The sequence below is a fragment of the Macrobrachium nipponense genome, chromosome 40 (genome assembly GCF_015104395.2).
Source record: "Macrobrachium nipponense isolate FS-2020 chromosome 40, ASM1510439v2, whole genome shotgun sequence".
Classification (NCBI taxonomy): Eukaryota; Metazoa; Arthropoda; class Malacostraca; order Decapoda; family Palaemonidae; genus Macrobrachium; species Macrobrachium nipponense.
Window position 1 is genome coordinate 19,290,872 of NC_061101.1, and position 20,693 is coordinate 19,311,564.

Below are 20,693 nucleotides of genomic sequence, written 5' to 3' on the forward strand. Positions count from 1 at the left end.
ACTCATCTCCCTATTGAGTTTTATATTTATTAATTCTGTTAGCTTATTGGACCACCATGGGACTTTGTGTTTTGTTGGAAGAGGTTTTGAGTTTGGCATTCCTTTATCAGAAATATTTTTAATGAAATCAACAAGAATTTTGTTAGGTTCATTATAGTCTTTCAAATATTCAAATGGTGGGATATTTCTTGTGTGCATTTCTATCACTCCCAATCGCTTTATAAATGTTATAATGAGTAACAAGAGTCAGACAATGAGTAAAAACTGTAATGAAGTTAACCACAGCTAACACAATACAGTGCAAAGCCACACAAAACTGAACACTTCACCAATAACATGAAGCAAATGTACCAAAAATAGATGAAAGATCTGCACAAAAAACACTGACGTTAGTCAGCAGCTGGCAGAAAATGAAACTAAAGACCTCTGCTGTGTTGTATCTGGCAGTTGCAAAAGTGGGTGGGTCTCTGTCAACTACAAAGCGATAGCAGCACCATCGCAAAATTCGAATTTTGATCTGCCGTGGTAGGAACCAAGCAAAAAAGAAGTGATTTTCCCTGTTTTGTTGTACCTATTGTTCCTGGATAGAGGGTGGGGTAGTCACCTACAGGAAAAAAATAAGAACAGCTGCTGCGAATTTCCAATTTAAGCTGCCACACAAGTGGAAAAGTATAACTATGTAATTACTTGGTAAGTTACTTATATGAAATCCTTTAATTTAGTAAGTTATTCATATTAATGATATACTCTTAATAAAAATATTTAATAAGACTTGTTAAAGGTAGGATTCTGTGATTAAAACTGCAAAACAGCTCTAGTATTTTGAAGTCAACACATAAGAGCAAAATGAGGACTTACAGATTCATCAACTTTGCATCATCTCCTGAAGCATTCTTACTTGCATTGGTATTGCTTATTGTTGAATATCCACCACCGAAACCCCTAAAATAACAAAAAAGTTAAAATATTCATAAAGAAAAGAAGTAATCAAATATGGAGATACTACAATATATGAAAGTCAAAAATTTTACAAGATACATAAAATTAATTCTATATACATACAGACAGTCCTTGGGTTATAGCAAGGGGTTTCATTCCTGGTAAGGGGCTGTAAGCCATTTATCACCTTAACCCAATCATCATAATCATAATGGGAATAAATAGCACTTACAGCACTGTTACTGTCCAGGTTACAGCGCTGTTAACCTCTTCATTACCGAAAGTTTGTTTGGAGGTAGGTGGGTACCACCATTCAAGTCTACTACACCGCACCGGGTGCATAAAGGTGGTATGCGTAGTACCACCAAAACTCCTCTTTTCAGATAGGACTTCCAATCATTCTGTAATTTCGGTTTTGAAGAGTTGGAGCAGAAAATAAACAGTATGACACGATGCCAGACGTATGATGAACCCAAAAAAATATTATTATTTTGCTATAGTAGTGTAGGTACAGATGAACTGCGTCTCAACAAAAATCACAAAACCAGACAAGCGTAAACATGTAATAACTTCTACCCAAGTAAAAAAACCAGTTGTATCAAATCATTTACTGTATTTATTTATTTATTCACATTACATTTTACAAATAAAAGATATGAACACCAGATAAATGAAGGTAGAAATAAAGCCTTATAGTAACTTTATATTTATAAAAAAACCAAACCAGAGAAAAAGCAATTTTTTCTGAGGACAAGAAACTTGAAAAATTAGTTTAGATACCCCTGATTGCCCTAAAGTTGTTTTCTGTGATGAAACTCAATCTTAGAAAACGTAGAAAATGACTGACCAATTTTTGAAAGATATACTATAAAAATTTGCCGATTTACCATATTTATTGGCGGGGCTTTCGCTTTAGTTTTTGCTCTTTTTTTTGTTATTACGTGCTTATTTACGGTTCTATTTTGATAATACTTCATGTGCATGTTCCAGGTGCGATATACCAACATTCTGTAAGACCGAATTTCTATTCAAGACCGTAGTTTTTCTCACCGACCACGCCATTGTCCCTTGTACAACGGAACAACTGAGTTTTCTACATTTTATTTTTTTTCATAAAATCATTTATTTTCCCTGTAGGATGATAAAAACTAACAGAGAATATGCGTTATTATAGTGCTAATAATACCTGATAATTTCATTAGCCTGTCTTGATTAGTGTATTTTTGGCAAATATTTTGTTTTTACGATCGGCACCCCTCCAAACTTGAGTCACTACCGAGAGATTCAGTTCGGCAGCAAACGCAATGTTTACATTCTGCTCACCACACCCGTAAAGAAGGGGTTAAAGCAGTAACAGTGCTGTAAATCCAATAACAGCGCTGGAAATTGTAGTTAATAGCGCCACGGGGCAACCATCATACGTAAAAAAAGTCTTGAATGAAGTAACCAGGGACTGCCTGTACATATTAGACCTGAAGGCACCTACCAATGGCTGAATTACCACTGCCAATTTTTTTCTTTATCTTCATCTGGTGGTGGAGGTGGGGGAGGGTCTTCTGGTGGAGGTGGAGCAGATGGTGGTGGCCCACTTGGAGGTTTGGCATCCATAGCAGGGGTTGCTGAAGCTGCAGGCCCACTTGCATTATTGATTTGGAGGAGGATTAACACTTGTGTTCGGTACAGATGCTACTGATGGCGGAGGGACAGACATCCAAGACATGGCAGCTGTGGCTGCTGAAGGGTCACCGTACATGCCATACATTCCATACATCTAAAAAGAAACACAAGATTTCAGCTAAACTAACATTTGCCATATTCATTTTTTGCTCATTATCAATTTTCTTTAAATTTATTTTTAAGCTTATATGGAGCTGTTGAGCATTTCCAAACTGGAGAGGCATTTATCAAAAGAATGAGAAAACTATTAAGGATCTACTGACAATATACAAAGATAAAACACAGTACGTTCTTGCTCTGAATGAATAATGTGATATTCAGGTAAAAATACGGCAAACACTCAAGTGCTTTCTGTGACAACACCAAACTATTTATTTTTATTTGCCGACTTTTTACCAAGACTCAGTCCTTTGGAGCTTAACATCTTTCCTTACCATCCAAAGTATATACGTACACAGTACTTGTGAATAATGACCAGGTACTTGTTTCACAATCACAAGAATACTCTTTCATTACCCAAACATACCCTCACTCATTTCCAGATTGTACTGATGCAATTCCATTTTTTATTTCCACTTTAACAGTAGCAGTTACATAATCAAATAATTTTACCATGACAATTATCATTATTTGGAACAACTTTTACCTACTGTTAAAGTTACCTGACTACCATATTGAATGCTGGTGGGTTAGTTAGGCCAGAGAATCAATGTTCAGCAAGAGTACTGCTGCCAAGCGTTGGAAATACGTCAGGGTGAACATGCCCTTAAAAGACAATGAGCACAAACTGCTTCCAATCCCAGACATACACCGGTTCCCTGTATCTCTACAGTAAAAGGAGCCACGGGATCACAGGGCATGGGTAGGGTATGGTTAACAGGGAGGGGGAGAGGGTGCTGGCACTTCCTCTGCTGCAAGAGGGAGCTCGAAAAAGGACAAATAACTGAAACGATAAAGCAGCAAATAGCCCAATGGCTAGCTACATTGCTTCTAATTGCTATGCCTCATACCTTGAACAATACTAGGAGCTTTGAGGAGAAAATTTGGAAAGGGAAGCTTTACTAGGAAAAATTGCTGCTATTTGAAAGGTTGCAAAAGTGAGGAACTTAGCAGTACAGGCAGCAGTATTTTCGGCACCAATCACCACTTTAACAACGGTGCCTATCCCTGGGAATTGCCCTATTACCCACCACCAAATTTTTAGTTATTGTCACTGTCAGGATCAGAACACCAGCCAATAACTAGGAATTGCCTGCCAGATATCAGCATTAATAGCTCCAATTCCCAGTTATCAGTGCCATTTATAACCAGAGATTGCCACATATCAGCAACGAAAACCAGTTCTCATTGGTGCTAGACCAGCACCGTAAAACTAGATCACTGATAATCAGGGACTGCCTACTCCTAATCTCACTTCCTGTCCTAGAGTTAAAAGAATCTTTTTCTGTCTTTCCCTATTCTTACCTGCTTCTGACATGTGCTTATACTTTTAAAAAATATTCATTATTTCATCTCACCAACCCTTACACTGATCTAGCAATCGTTGTTCCTACATTTAACACACTCAAGAGTGAAGCCCGGTATGCATCCTCTTATAAAACAGACAGGAAATTACTCATCTTTCTTACCATACAGACTGGAAATTACTTGGAAATTACTTAGTCTTTCTCTCTGAAAGATATAGTAAAAAAACCAATACGACAAAAATAAAAAAATTCAAATTTTTAATAATCAATTTGTATTTTTCATATCTAACAAACCTGAGCACTTAAAATAGGATAATCTTCTTGAGCCAACTGGAAAACTGGTTGAAAAACAATCAAAGATGGTTAGAGCAGGAATCTGTGGCATCTGGCAAACTCATGTGTATATGAGGTGGAAGCTGGTCACAAACCAGACATAGACCCCCATGACACGTCAGTCTTTTCCTCAACCCAGGAAAAGAGTGCAGGGCAGCTAGAGGTGGGAAGTAAACATTAAGACCTCAGGTTTACTAGCTATGAAAAATACAAATATAGATTAAAAATTTGTAACTTGTTCATAACCCAGCCATGGATGTGATTCTGTGCCGGTCCTAAGCCTGGATAAATGGGAAAGGTTAGGGAGGGGCTAACAACCCTTTCCTGTAAAAACCTAGATTGTTACAGAAACCGTACAAGAAGTGAATAGACCTGGACCACTCGTTGATGACTATGGAACGAATAGGATCATGAGCTGGAAAAAACCAATAAAGTTTGCTACTTGGAATGTACAAAGTTTATACAGAGGGGGATTTGCTGATGTACTCGAAAATGAGCTGGATAGATATGTTACGGAAATAGCTGCCCTACCAAGAGATTTGATGACTGGAAGTTGGAAGTGTGAGATGGATAAGGGGGTCATATATCATACCGCGGCAGAGAAATGGAAGACATGAAGAGGGGAGTAGGATTTATATTAGTAAAAAGATAAACACTGCTGTTGTGGGGTTTGAGGGTATAAGCAGCAGGATAGCAAAAATAATGACGACTGCTAAAAGGTTTAAAATCACAGTAGTAACATTGCATGTCCTTACAGAAGACAGTGAAGATACCAAAGATCGATGGTATGGTGAAGTTCAGGAGGTTTTAAACAAAGTACCAGGACACGATATGCTGATAATAATGGGAGATATGAATGCTCAAGTAGGTAAAGAAATAGCAGTTTTTACGGGAACTATAGGCCCGCATAGCTTACATGAAAGTAGTAATGACAACGGGATTAGACTGGCAACACTAGCCACAGAATACAATTTAGTAGTAGGAGGCACTCTGTACCCACACAAAGAAAAACATAAAGGGACTTGGCTTTCACCTGATGGAAATACAACCAATAAAAGGAAATTTAAATCAGTGCTGATGGATATGAGACCATACCAGGGAGCGGATTGTGATTCAGATCATTACATGGTGGCAGCAAAAATACGTATAAAATTAACATGGTGGCAGCAAAAATACGTATAAAATTAACAACAAAGAGAAAGAATGGAGGGCAAACAGCTAAGACAGATACTGAGAAACTGAAGAGGAAACAAGATTGCACAATCAGGTTGAAGCAGAGAACAGATTTGCGGTATTAGAGGTGGATGATGATGAAAGTTGGAACCAAGTAAAACCTATAATTTTGGAAGCAACAGAGAGAACTATTGGCAGGGCGAGGCAACGGAGGGGAGGGCGATGATTTGATGAGGAATGCAGAGAGGCAGCCCATAGAAGAGAAACAAGATTAAAATGGATAGAGAATAGGGGAAATGCATAAAGGAGAAGGATATATACAGAGGCAAGAAATGAGGCATGCAGCACTAACAGAAGGAAGAAAAGAATGCTAATCGATAGGGAGTTGGAAAAAGTTGAGAGCAACAGCAGGCAGGGAAATGTGAGGGCCGAGTTCCAAGGTATAAATAAAATCAGGAAGGGATACCAGGCCAGACTAGGAATGGTGCGCAGTAGATATAGCGATCTTTTAGTAGATAGAGAGGAAATTGAAGAGATGGGTATAAAATTTTGAGCCTTGTTAAAAAGAACAGCACCTCCTGAACAGCCTGGGGAGAATGGAGAAATTATATTGGGAGAGGATGAAGAGGATCCAACCACAGAGGAAATTCTAGAAATAATAAATCACCTAAAGAATAATAAGTCTGCTGCCCTTGACGAAATTAGTGCAAAACTACTGAAGTATGGAGGAAGACAACTACAAGAGGCAATGGCAAAAATTGTGATTGGAATTTGGAGAAGGGAAGAAACGCCTGAAGAATGGGAGGAGGGACTGTTTGTGCCAATTCACAAGAAAGGTGATAGAACGGAATGTGGAAATTATAGAGGCATTTGTCTCTTTAACTGTTGGGTATAAGATTGTAGCTAAGCTATTGTATAATAGACTGAAGAGACACAGTGAGACCATAGTAGGGGATTACCAAGCAGGGTTTAGAGCGTCTAGATCAGCCATTGACCAAATATTTATTGTAAGGCAGATCCTTGAGAAACATACTGGGAATATGATAAAGACTCTTGGCATGCCTTTATAGATTTTAAGCAGGCATATGACAGTATACAACGAGAGGCATTGTGGAGGATACTGCAAGAATTCAGGATACCAGAGAAGCTTATACAGGCGGCCCTCGGTTAGCGGCAGGGGTTCCGTTCCTGGCCACCGACGCCAAGCGATTTTCGACGCTGAGCGATTTTAAAGCCTACGGCCGCCGCACACCTTCTTTCGAAACTCTAGACCAGTCAAAGGCGCCGTAATCCCACAACGGCGCAATAAGTAAAATTATATTTATGCAGTGATAGTACTATAGAATTTAACTGTACAGTACATGTGGGGTGTCTAGAGGTATGTAAAGATATAATAAAGTTTATACAGTGTACAGGTAGCTGTAGTGTTCAGGTTACGATCATTATTGTCTTACAATAGTTTCCGATTTTATGAGAGATCAAATTACAATGGCCTAACTTTACTTTATCCATCTTCTAGTTACATAAGTTCAATAACAGCAAAAGAGAATGATGAAAGTATGGTTTTAACGTTATACTCGTTGCGTGAACGTGTACAGCCACGAACAACCGAACGAGAAACGACTTTTTTTTTTTTTCTAAGTACAACCGAACTGGATAACATGTTTGGCTTGTATTTCGATCATCGTACTACAGTGCAACATTACCGTATTTGTTATAAATGGCGTTATGTATAGAATAGAACTGAGATATCTTAATGTAATAACTTTATTCGCTATAGATCAGAGATCAATATAGATTAAAGATCAATCGGGAAATATACCGTTTAAATTTAAACCTAGTTATAACTGAAGCTGAGAAACTGTTCAAGCTGCTAATGACTATTATCGTACATCGGCAACAAGGATAAAACTGCAGTAAACGTCTGCCATCACACACAACTGTAGATAAAATTGGGATAAAATCATTTTAATCAAAACTACTGTGCTTGAAAGAATGAAAGAACACATTTTACTGTTGGTTTCACGCCGATATAAGATAAATAACGTAAAGTTCATATTACGATGATATAAAGGATTACATATTACGAACGGAATCACGTAATTTTTTTACGCAATAAACATGCCGCCGAACAAGTAATCTGTTAAACGAAAAAAATAGTAGTTCACATTCACAACGAGACATATTCAATAAATATTTCCACCTAAAAACACGCTGTATATGGAAAAATAACTTTGTCTCATATAAGTCAAGTATATAGTTCTTTGTTTATGCTAACTAGAAGCAAGAGCATTCGCTCAGTATTGCGTTATGGTGAAACAGACTCGTATTCATCAGCTGATTTCAAACCACAACATTGGCCGCTCCGCGGAATACGGGCTTAAGTTTGCCGTAGTATTTTAAAATACAATAATATGAGAAAACATACAATATTCTTGGATACAGTGAAATAATGTATAACTTTTTAAAGGATTTATGGAAAAGATGCATAATTAATAAAATAACAACAATGCATTTTTCGGAACTGGCGGACAAGAACGAACATGAAAAACCATCCCCTGACAAGTGGAGCGTAGTTACAAGGCTGCCTTAATTTGTATCTTATTTCTGTACAAAAATGAAAATACCTTTACGCAATATATTTTCATACACATTTTAAAACATTAAAGCATAAACATTTGAAAAAATCGACACATCGATCGCTAAATTTGCACTTTTTTTTTTTTTTAACTCTATATTTTCAAGAGGAAGAGCGGCAGACGGCGGCATACAAAAGAACGAACTTGAAAAAAAACATCGTAGTCGATAACTTGAAGGGGAGTTCAAAAAGCTGCCTTTTTATCATATTTCTGCACAGAAATAAAAATACCCTATTCGTAATACATTTTCATACACATTTTAAACATAAAAGCATAAACATTTATAAAATCGACACATCGATCGCTAATTTGCACTTTTTTTTAAATCGATATTTTCGGAAGAGCGGCAGACGGCGGCATACAAGAACGAACTTGAAAAAAACATCGTAGTCGATAACTTGAAGGGGTTTCAAAAGCTGCCTTTTTATCATATTTCTGCACAGAAATAAAAATACCCTATTCGTAATACATTTTCATACACATTTTAAACATAAAAACATAAACATTTATAAAATCGACACATCGATCGCTAATTTGCACTTTTTTAATCTATATTTTCGGAAGAGCGGCAGGCGGCGGCTTACAAGAAAGAACATGAAAAAACATCGTATTTGATAACGTGAAGGGCAGTTTCAAAAGCTGCCTTTGTATCACATTTCTGTACAGAAATAAAAATGCCTTTCACGTAATACATTTTCATACACATTTTAAACAAAAGCATGAACATTTATGAATCGACACATCCACAGCTAAATTTGCACTTATGTAACTCGATATTTTCGGCATAGAACAGCGTCAGAGGCATATATTTTAGCCTAATACCTACATAATAACTCTCCATAAAATTTGTTAATATAATCTGCATAACCTTTGTGGTCTGAACGGCATTTCTACATATGTATGAACTCGTTAGACAACGGCGCTAGCGGCGCTGTTAACTGAAATTTGTGCCGTAAAGATACCTTTAAAATGCCTTATTTTTTTAATGATTATTTTTGACGACCGCCGTAAAACCGATTCGCCGTTGAGTGATTGCGCCGTTAACCGCGGGCCGCCTGTACGCCTAATAAAAATGTGTTACAGGAATATGAGAGGCAGAGTAGTTGGGCTTTAGCCAAAGTGCTCAATAGCAATATCTTAACAAGGAGAACAAAGTGAAGGCCTTTACAACCATTATTATTATTATTATTATTATAAAAGTAGTTTTACCAGACCACTGAGCTGATTTTCAGCTCTCCTAGGGCTGGCCCGAAGGATTAGATAAAATGCCAGGTCTAGCCCTTAGGCCAGAACTGGGACCAAATTGGTCATTCAGGATAAATAAAAAAAAAATGCACAAAGGCAAACGCTTTCATACTAGAACACACACACAATAAATACATTTATCATGTTCCCTACATACATACTAAAACGGCATATTAAAATTCGGAATTAAGTTTTTAAATTTTTGAAATTTTGTTTTAAAATTCACTAAAAAAAACTTATATTTTATCAATTAAATTGCAGTTCCTCAGAAAAGTCAAAATTGGAACTACTGAAAATGTAAAAGATTCTGTCAAAATTTCTTTTATTGTTTTATTTCCAAAAGTTGACAGTCTCTGCTGGTCATACTTTGGACACTCGCACAAGACATGTCTGACTGTTACCAACTCCTTGCACTCTGAACACTCTGGAGCAGGTCGCGTGGGTTTGCTCATCAAGTGCCCGTGTGTCAGACGAGTGTGGCCTATACGGAGGCGTGTCAGGATTACTTGAGCATGTCTCTCTCTTTGATATGCTGAACTCCATTTGTTAACATCCTGTTTTATTTGTTTTAATTTATTATTTTCAGGCTCTTCAGCCCATACGTTTTGCCATTTATTTACAATTATTGTTTTTATATATCTTATATAATCACTGGTGGGGATGTTTACATTTGCTTTTATCATTTGGACTGCTTCTTTAGCTGCTTTATCAGCCTCTTCATTTCCTCTTATCCCCACTGAGCAGGGATCCAACATATTTCAATATTTTTGCCATTTTTATATAATTTGTGGAGTTCAAATTGAATTTGCTGTACAATATTATTTTTTGGATTGTAATTCTGAAGAGCTTCTATGGCACTTCTCGAGTCACTAAAAATCACAAAATTATTAATTGAGTTTGCTTTATAATTTTGATAGCTACTTTAATTGCACACAACTCAGCTGTGAAGACTGAGGCATGATTGGGTAAAGAAAATTGATATGTTTTGTTCTGCGATATAGCTGCATATCCTACGCCATGTTGCGATTTGGACCCGTTCGGTATATATTGCATAATGTGAACTTTTTTGTCTTATATGTTCTATGGTTTTTTGTTTATGGTTGTTCTGGGGTATATACGGAACTTTTTGTAAATAAATATTTCAAGTGAGTGCAAGTCTTTACTTTAATCATTGTCCAATGGGGTGGTAACTTTACTATTGGAGGTACTTGTATATTTATATTTAATGACTCTAACAGTCTATTAGCTCTAATTGGGAAAGGTGGTGAATGATTGTTTATAAAGACATCCCTTAACTCAAATAGACTTTTAGTTGGTGAATCACTTGCTTTGATTCTTAATGCACTTTTCATGGTTATGAATTCTCTATGGAGGGATAGTGGCAGTTCGCCACATTCATTCTTGTACAGAGGAGACTGGTGAGGATCTAAATTCTCCTGTGCATATTCTTAGGCCTTCGTTGTGAATTGGGTCTAATATTTTCAGTGCTGCTTCTGAAGCTGACCCATATATTTCACTTCCATAATCAATATTGATAGCACTGTTGCTTTATAAAGTATAGTAAGAGTATGTCTATCAGCTCCCCAATTTGTGTGAGAGAGTTTTTTAATTAGGTTTAATGCTCTTTGCATTTCGATTTTATGTAAGTTATATGGGCTTTCCAGTTGAGGTGTGCATCAAATATCAAACCTAAAAATTTTGCAGTTTGGCTAATTGGTATATTATGGGTTTCTCATTTTTAATTCTGCTTCTTCACCTTTTTTTCCAAATTTTACTTTTATAAAAAATGACCGCTTGGGTTTTTTCTATGGAAAATCTAAATCCTACTGATGAGGCCCACTCATCTATTTTTATTATAGTTTTATTAATCATTCTTTCTGCATGTTTTATGCGTGATGCTGTGTAATATATTGCAAAATCATCCATATACCAAATTACTCTTAATTCCAACCGGTAGCATGTTACTGATGTTGTTAATTGCCAATGTGAACAAAGTACCACTAAGGACACTACCTTGTGGTACTCCATTTTCAAGTGGAAATATTTTGGAAAAAACATTATCTATTCTCACCTGAAAAGTGCGGTCAGTCATAAAGTTTTTAATAAATTTAGGAAGATGGCCGCGGATGTTATTATTATGTAAAGATTTTAATATTGCATACCTCCATGTAGTGTCGTATGCCTTATGAATGTCAAAAAAGACAGCTATTGTAATTTGTTTTCTTTCAAATCCTCTACGTATATGGTCTTCCAAACTACACAGAGAATCTAATGTAGACCTATTACGTTGTGAACCAAATTGTGTAGGACTTAAAATTTTATTTTCACGAATGTGCCATGTAAGTCGTGTATTTACCATTTTCTCCAATAACTTGCATATACAACTTGTTAATGAGATAGGTCTATAATTTATTCACATTACTAGCATCTTTTCCTGGTTTGGGTATAGGAATTAATTATTGCATTTCGCCATTTGTCTGGAAACAAGTTCTGGAGCCATATGAAATGATTGTAAAATTTTAATAAGTATGATTTTGCCAAAGGTGCTAGGTGGCAAATCATCTCAAAGCAAACATCATCTCCTCCAGGGGCAGATTATTACTGTTCAAGAGAGCATATTCTAACTCTTCCATATTGAACTTTTTATTATAATATATATCTTCCTTTGTCTCAAAAATTAAGTATAATAGACTCTGCTTTGTTTTTTACTTTTTTAAAATGTTTGTCTAGATTTTCGTCACTACTTATTTTGGCAAAACTTGCCCCAAGTATGTTACTTATTTCGAAGGGATCTAAAATTTTTTTTATTTCCATTATCTAATATAGCTTGTCTGGGTGGTCTAATGTTTGTTCCGTTTATTTTTCTGAATTTTTCCCATACTTTTTGAATGGATGTTTCGCTTGTTATTTCCGACACATAGGACCTCCAAGATATTATTTTACCTTTTATTACTTCTTTTTCTAAATTTGGCTGATATTTTATTATATAAAGGTTTTAATACATCTATTTCTAATAGTAAAATTGTCATTTTTAATATATTTTCTTCTGTGAATGGTTTTGATTTATTAACTTTATTGAATCTTCTGTTTAGAGTATATCTAACCTTCTTGCTAGAGAGTGTTTTTCTCGTACTAATTCAGTTAGATCATCTGACCACCAGGGGACTTTAAGTTTTTTATTATGGGGTTTGAATGAGGAATAGCTTTGTCTGCTGCCTTTTTAATGAAGGACACAATGAAATCGTTCGTCTCATTGTGATTTCTCAAATAATCATAGGGCGGTATTTTATCGGTATGAAAGTAAAAAATGTCCCAATCTGCCTTTTGCATGTTGTAATGTGGAGAATATGGTTTTGGTTCATTATTTAATAAGGATATTATTATGGGAAAATGGTCACTTGAGTAGGAGTCATACATATATTCCAATCTAGTCTGTCAAACTACATTTGTTGAACAAAGGGTGACATCTACTGTGGAAAATGTTCCATGGGTTCTGGAATAATATGTATTTACTTCGCTGTCATTCAGACAACAAAGATTATTAGCGTTCATTAAGTTTTCTATTTTTGCTCCATCTTTATCTGGAGTAATGTTGTTATAGTCCCATATTGAGTTATGCGCATTGAAATCTCCTACATTAATATTGGATTCTTAACTCTTTTATTATTTTCTGTAATTTGTTTAAATCATACTTTTTTATTTAGGCTGATTGTATAAGTTAATTATATCAAACACATTATTTTCTAATTTTCACTGTTATTGCTGAAATTTGCAATTCAGTGTAATATATATATAATTTGTCGTATATAATTTTATTATGGACATATATTGCTGTTCCTAAATTATTTTCATTTTCCTGTGATGTTGTAGCTAATAGATATTTACCTATTTTTGGAACACGTTTTCCTATGTGTTTGTATACATATAATCATTGGTTTCATGTTCACTAATAAGTCGTTGGACTTCCCCTAAAGTGCATTCTCGTTAATAATCCATTTATATTCCATTGCATTATATAACGATTGAATGGTGTAATATAAGTGGTCAAATTACCCTAGATTATTAAAGCTGATATTTCTTAAAATTTTTTATAAGTTAATTTGTATTTTTGTAGGTCTTGATTCATTTTTTTGTTGTAGTTTGAATCTTACTTTCGCTAACTGTTACTTTTTTACTATCTTGATTTGATTTTTCCATTTTGATTTTCTTTAGAATATTATCTACAACACTGATGTGTTTCTCTTTGTAATATTCTAAGTGTTTCAATACACATACAACTTCTTCATGAGATTTGATGTTTGTTTTTTCCTTACTCCTATTCCTCATGAAATTTCTTATGGTGTGGTTAGGCTGTCTTAGTTATAGTCTTATTTTGTGGCACATTGCTATAAAGCATTTACTGCAGCGCATGTATGTTCATGTTTCTCAGTTGTTGTTTTTCCTTGTTTTTTCCTGTGGCGCCCTATAATTGGTGATGGTTGAATTTCTTCGTTTTCACTGTAGTGACCTGTATTTTGGTTTTCCATTTCATCTGAATTTTGTGATTTCGGTTCCTAGAGGTACTATTGTTACTATGGGAGACAGTGGAATATTAGTGTTTGTTTCTGAACTTTAGCTTTCGGCGAGATTGGTGGGTTATTTATCTTTTTACAGACTTGTTTGGTGGAATTAGGTGGTGTCTTATCCAGTTGTCTCTTTCGAGTAGTATTATCTGTTTTTTTCACACTTCTTGTGATTTTAATTCTTCTTTGTTTTCCTCTATGTCATTATCTATTTCAATTTCCGATAAAGAGCTAAATCGATTTTCCACAGTCGTAATATTATGTATGTTTGAAGAGTTCTTTTCATCTTGTATTTTTGTGGTGGTATTTTTTCTTTCTTTATTTCTATTATTATCATTTGTCTCAGTTCTGGTATTGCTTGACTTTGAGGTGTCTGCATACCTAAATTTCTTAGCTGGGTCATTTAATCCTCTCACTTTCAGTTCTAACTTTGCTTCTCTTATCGTCATTCCAGTTCGTTCTTGTAGTAATTTAAGTTCTGTATTGTAGATATAGAACGCACACAATTTAGATCTGGCATGATGTTCTAATCCACAATTTACGCATTTGGGTTTGGCACAGTCCCAGCGTGTTTTATGGTCCTGCGAGCTGCAAAAGGCACATCTATAAATATTCCTACAACTTAATTGCTGTATGACCATATTTGCAACAGTTCTTTGCATTGGCATAGGTTTAGGAACATAAGGTCTTAGTTCCCTATTTAATCCTAGCATTTTAATTTTTAAAGGGGTTAAGGTTTGGCCACTGAACTTTATCTTGGTCTATTTTGATAGTTTGACTTTTGTCTTTCCTGCTTGGGACCTCATATACTTCGCAGTCTTCAACATTATTGTACCTTTTCTTTAATGAATCTAAAAGTATTAATCTATCTAATGTTTCATCCTCAAGATTTGGTACTACTACTGTGCCTTGCACACTGTTCATTGTATCATGCCTTGTAACCTTTATATTTATGTTTATCTATATTTTTTATACATTGATAATTTTCCGATTGGTTTTTGGTTGTTGTTTCAACCAACCATTCCCTTTTTTTTTATTTGTCTTATGCTCATCTCTTGCGATGGGCATCGATTCAATAGGTAATTTTCTAATTTTAATAAAGATAAATCTTTGTCAGCTTCTAAGTTCAAAAACCTTGACCAGTTTGACTCCCCAAAGAGAGAATCAAAGTGAATCAAGGTTGGGGTCCTGGCGATATCTATTTCTTTTGGGTTTATTGTATGGTAATAATGTCTTAATACCACTCTGATTTTTCATTATTTGAGTTATCCTGAGAACAGTCCATTGCCATGCCATAAGTCGTTGCAAGGTTAATTTTTTTATCCATATATAGTATTACAAAAATTTCATCCAGGATGAGGTCCCTCTCACCAAGGAGGCCCAACCGGGGGAGGGGCAATGCCGTTACACACACTGGTAACTGCCCTGGGTCCCTCACCTGGATATACGCCATACCCACAGTGCCTTAAGGGTCGTCAGTCCCATGAGATCGGACCCAGCACTGTGGGCATGGCTTGACTTAAAAATTTCCCCTCGCTCAACCACGTCAGGTACTCTAGTTTTACGGGTGGAGAGGCATGCCATCCAACTCCACCCTCCATCAAGTAAAAAGAGCTGTCAATTCAATAGTCCAAAACCATGCCAGGGTCGTCAACGAAAGAAGAAGAAGGGAAAGGGGAAAATTTATAAGGAGGAGGAGTAAAGGAGTTAAAGGTCCCAATGTTCAGTTGGATCCACAGCAGAGAGAGTAGGCGTAAAGGGGCATACTCTCTCTTCAGTGGATCCCTAAGCCCCCCACCTCGTCAAGGAGTTGGGATCAGGGGGTTTACAACCATTATTAGACCCGTATTAACGTATGGTTGCGAAACCTGGAGGCTGACAAAGGATCTGGAACGAAGGTTGGAAGTGTTTGAGGATGGAATCTTGAGAAGGATATGTGGACCGGTCTTTGATGCGGAGATGGGGCAATGGAGAAGAAGGCATAATAATGAACTGAGGGAAATGAAAGAGGTACCCCTGATAACAGGAACGATTATAGTTCAAAGACTGAGATGGGCAGGGCATGTGGCCAAGGTTCATGAGGATAGACTGATAAGTAAGATTACTCATGGAAAACCAGAGAGGGCAGACAACCTCCAGGAAGACCCCGCATGAGATGGTCTGATAACATAAAAAAAAAAGGGACATGACAAAGCTTGGAGTTGGTGGGATGTTGTGCAAAGAGCCATGGAGGCCTGCAGCCAGTGGAGTGAGTGAGTGAGTGAATTTGTTCATATGCAGAACAAACCTTCGGTCTTGACAATAGGATAGACTTATACTTGGAGGAAGGTGCAAGTACCCTAAACTGACTGGGAGTTTAACCCACCTGACATCTCTTCCTAGAGGAACGAGTTCTAAAGAAGGGGGTCCTAGCCCATTAGAGAATAGACAATTAGACATCTATAAACTCAGCTGTCTGGGTTGAAACAATAATATATGACCAGATTCATCGCATTCCAGGAGTAAAAGAAAACTCTGCCTGTTCAAGCAACAAACCATGCAAGCCACAGAGGTTTGTCACCACACTTCATTTCCCTTGTTAGAGAGAGGAACACTTGCTACTGAGTAGCAGATTTGCCTATTGTATAGTAACAATACAAAACCACCACCAGTATGACCACCCTACTCACCTGTATCAATCCAGTCCAGCTTAAGACATGTCTATTCTTCAACCCACCTGTAGGAAGAAGAAAGGAAAAAAAAAAGAGAAAGAAAGAGATTCTCTCTCTCACACAATCATCTTAGGTAAGATGACTCTGTGAGATGATTTGTTGTCCCCAAAGTCATTTAGCGAGGAAATGGAAAACAAGGCAAATTTGTCATCATGCACCAAGATATTCTGGGTCTTAGCCATGAATTCCAGGACAAATTAGAAGGGCACAGGACCCCAACCTCTGGTGTGTGTGTAACATCATAACTCAGGCCATGAAGCTCCCCAACTCTTTTTGAAGAAGCCAAGACCAACAAGAAAACCATCTTTAGAGTCAGCTCCCTGGCTGATGACTGCCATGGGGCTTGAGTGAAACCTCAGGACTAAAGAAAGATACCACACAGGAGGATTGAGTTCTCTTGGAGAACAGGACTGTTCGAAACTCCTGAACAAGGAGATTTTCTAGGATGAAGAGATGTCCACACATTTCAGGCACAAAACTAAGCCCCTGATAGCTAAAATAGAAAGACCTTTCTCAACCCTGAGGAAGATCAGAAAATCTGCTTTCTGCTGAACAAAAGCTCTGGGTGGTGAGAAACCCTGTCGATGACACCAATCACAGTAGACTGCCCATTTCCCCTGGTAAATTGCTGATGAGGATTTCCTGAGATAGCCAGACATCTGGCCCACAGCCTTTTAAGTAAAACCTCTCACTTGGAGGAGATACTTGATAATCTCCAGCCATAAAGAGACAGGGACTCTACTGATTGGTAAAATCTTTCCACATGAGGATGACAAAGAAGCTGTCAACCATGGAGGAATTTTTCTTGGAATCTCTGAGAGAAGAGACAGAAGGTCCAGGAACCACTCCGCTTGAGGCCACAGAGGTGCCACCAAGGTCATCCTGATATTTTGAGAATTCATCACGTACTCTGTTCAGAACTTGACGGATCCGGTGAAATGGAGGTAAGGCGTACACCTTGAGATTTCCCAAGGATGCTGCAAAAGATCCTCTGCTAGAGCAAGAGGATTGTGGACCACTGAACAGTAAACCTCCAGCTTCTTGTCGAAGCGAGTGGCAAAGAGGTCTAGCATAGGACTTCCCCAAAGTGAAAAAGCCTGTCCGCCACATCCTGGTGCAGAGACCACTCTGCGTCCCGGATTTGGTTCTGACGATCCAGCTTGTCGGCCACCACATTCCTCTTGCCTGGAATGTACCTGCCAGAGAGCTTTCCGTGTATGAACAAACAAGAAAACCCCAAACAAATTTAGATAATCTAATGAATGAAATCACATAAATACCCAACAATGCTTCCTTGCAGGCAGATGACAGAGAAATACCTGAATGGAAAACTATAGACAGTCAAACTACCCAAAAGGAATGGGTGAATAGACAGTTAATCTAAACGATCCTATCACTTTTCAATTTCACTTCTACCGTCCTCTGCGTCAGAAATACACAGCTATCACAATAGAGATGTAAGATTAATTTTAAAAATTATTTGTAAATATACCAGTCCTAACAATTCCATTCTTTGGGAAACTAATATCCTATTGAAGGTTTAGTACAATAAAGCTATGTAAGGTTTAGCATATTTATGACAAAACTGAAGCTAAATTCAAGACAAAGTACATACAGTCAACTCTCGTTATTCATGCCGAATTAGTTTCCAAAAATGGTCGTGAATATCAAAATCGCGGTCATGAAACACAAATTTCCCATAAGAATTATTGGTAAAACAATGTAATAGAGACCTAACGCCAAAGTTTTATTTATACATTACCTAAATGCACTGTATGGAACTTGAAATAAATATGTACTGGTATTCCCCTACTTACGATGGGGTTAGTTTCCAAAAAAACCATCGTTTGTTGTAAAAATCATATCTCGAATATAGCCTAGCCTACACTAGCGTAATCAGTACCATCTTCACACATATATACCTAGCCTACGCTACACAATATAGTTACTCTATGTCTATATGGTATAGTAATTATTGATATCAGTTAATTCTCTCAGTTCAATGTAGTATACTGACTGATGATAATTGAATACAATCAACAAGAGTTAGCCTTGCGTACACTGTGATAATTGAATGCTTATACAGTAGCCTAGCCTACAGTATACTCAAATTATTATTAGCTAATTCTGGAGGTTCAATGCATTTTGACATATGATAATTCAGTACAGAAAGAAATTGAACATGAAACGAGAATCAGATCGTATAATAATTCAGTAAGAAAAGAAATTGAACAAGAAACGAGAATCAGATTTGGTACGACTTCGGCATAATTGAACGGTGTCAGGATGATAGCTACGTATAATTATAAAATACTAATGTAATAAATATGCATCTTTTCCATTAAGTTTTTTAAAAGTTATCATTAATTCGCTTTATCCAGCAATATTGTATGTATCCTAATCCCATTGTATTATAAAATACTACTGACATAACTGTCAATACTTTGTTTTGGAAATCAGCGAATACGAGTTTATTTTGCCGTATTCAACTCAATCCTTAGCGAATGTTCTTTCTCTTAGTTAACATAAATGAACATCTAGATACTTTACGTATATGGAACAAAGTCATTTTTCATTAAAAGGCTTGTTTTTAAGCCGAAATTTGACTTTACTACGTCTCATTGTGAACGAATTATTTTTTCCGTAAATAGATCACTTAAAAATCCAGATTCCGTTCGTTATTTTCACTTGTTTTCGTTGTAAAATGAACTTCATGTTATTTATCTTTTATCGATGTGTAAACAACAGTGAAGTGTGCTCTCATGTAGTTTTGATTAAAATAATTTTCTTGAGTTTTATCTATGGTTGTGTTTGAATTCATATCAAAGTTTGGGAGTTTTATCCATGCCTGAATACTATTCTATCAGCTTCAGCTACAACTTGCAGAGAAATATTTCCTCTGTCTATCCCTTGAAAGGAGAAAGGCCACAGATATCACCCTAGCCACTATATTAAAATGATATTGTTATGATACAATAAAGTTTCATACATACTTACCTGGCAGATATATACATAGCTAAGACTCCGTCGTCCCCGACAGAAATTCAAATTTCGCGCCACTCGCTACAGGTAGGTCAGGTGATCTACCTGCCTCCCCTGAGCGGCAGGACTAGGAACCATTCCCGTTTTCTATCATATTTTCTCTCTTCCACCTGTCTCCTGCGGGGAGGCTGGGTGGGCCATAATCGTATATATCTGCCAGGTAAGTATGTATGAAACTTTATTGTATCATAACAATATCATTTTCATACAATCAACTTACCTGTCAGATATATACATAGCTGATTGGCACCCTTTGGTGGAGGGTAAGAGACAGCTACTTATGGAATAGACAGGTAAACAACATACGTTGTAGGTACAAATAAACCTTGGTTCCTACCTGATAGGTGGTAGACTTTGTGGCTGTTGCCCAGGAGTCTGCATCACCTCAAGAAACTTTAGCGAGATATATGATCTATGGCCAAGAGTTCTTGTGGGTCTGCCGATGGGGTCTTATCCGCTTACTCGGCAGAGCCTGAAAGGACTTTGTCAATGGGTGCTGATCCACTTATATGACAATACACCTTATGAAGAAGCACACAACCAATCCCAACCACCTGATCCTAACCACCATGTTAGTATTAAAAATTGTTCCGAGTTATCCCCAAACTCTTCACAACAACCATAACTCAAAAACCAACTTACACACGCATACATAATTTTCAAAACACAAAAAAAAATAATAATGATACTCATCTAATAAGATAATCACAAGAGTTCCTTACTGAACAATAGTGACTGGCCGCCCCAGTGCGACGTCTGCACTTATTCAGTCAGAAAGTCTAGAACATATCTAATACATAGGTCACACGAACGTCTTTCAAATAGTGAGATGCAAACACTGAGTTACACCTCCAATATGTCGCTTCCAAGATATTCTTTAGCGACATATTTCTGTGAAAAGAGAGA

At 36.8% G+C, this 20,693-nt stretch overlaps 2 protein-coding genes across 2 annotated transcripts in view; one reads left to right on the plus strand and one right to left on the minus strand.

Annotated features, from left to right (window-relative positions):
• Positions 1–2,547, minus strand: part of LOC135211781 (spidroin-1-like) — a 51,337-nt gene extending 48,790 nt beyond the window's left edge. Inside the window, exons 1-2 of the mRNA XM_064244993.1 lie at positions 2,441–2,547; positions 859–942 (exon numbers count right to left, since the gene is read on the minus strand). Of these exons, the coding sequence (XP_064101063.1) occupies positions 859–942; positions 2,441–2,547 (191 nt within the window). The remainder of the gene's footprint in view (positions 1–858; positions 943–2,440) is intronic.
• LOC135212188 (uncharacterized) overlaps positions 1–20,693 on the plus strand; it is a 218,018-nt gene that overhangs the window by 76,247 nt on the left and 121,078 nt on the right. The window lies entirely within an intron of this gene.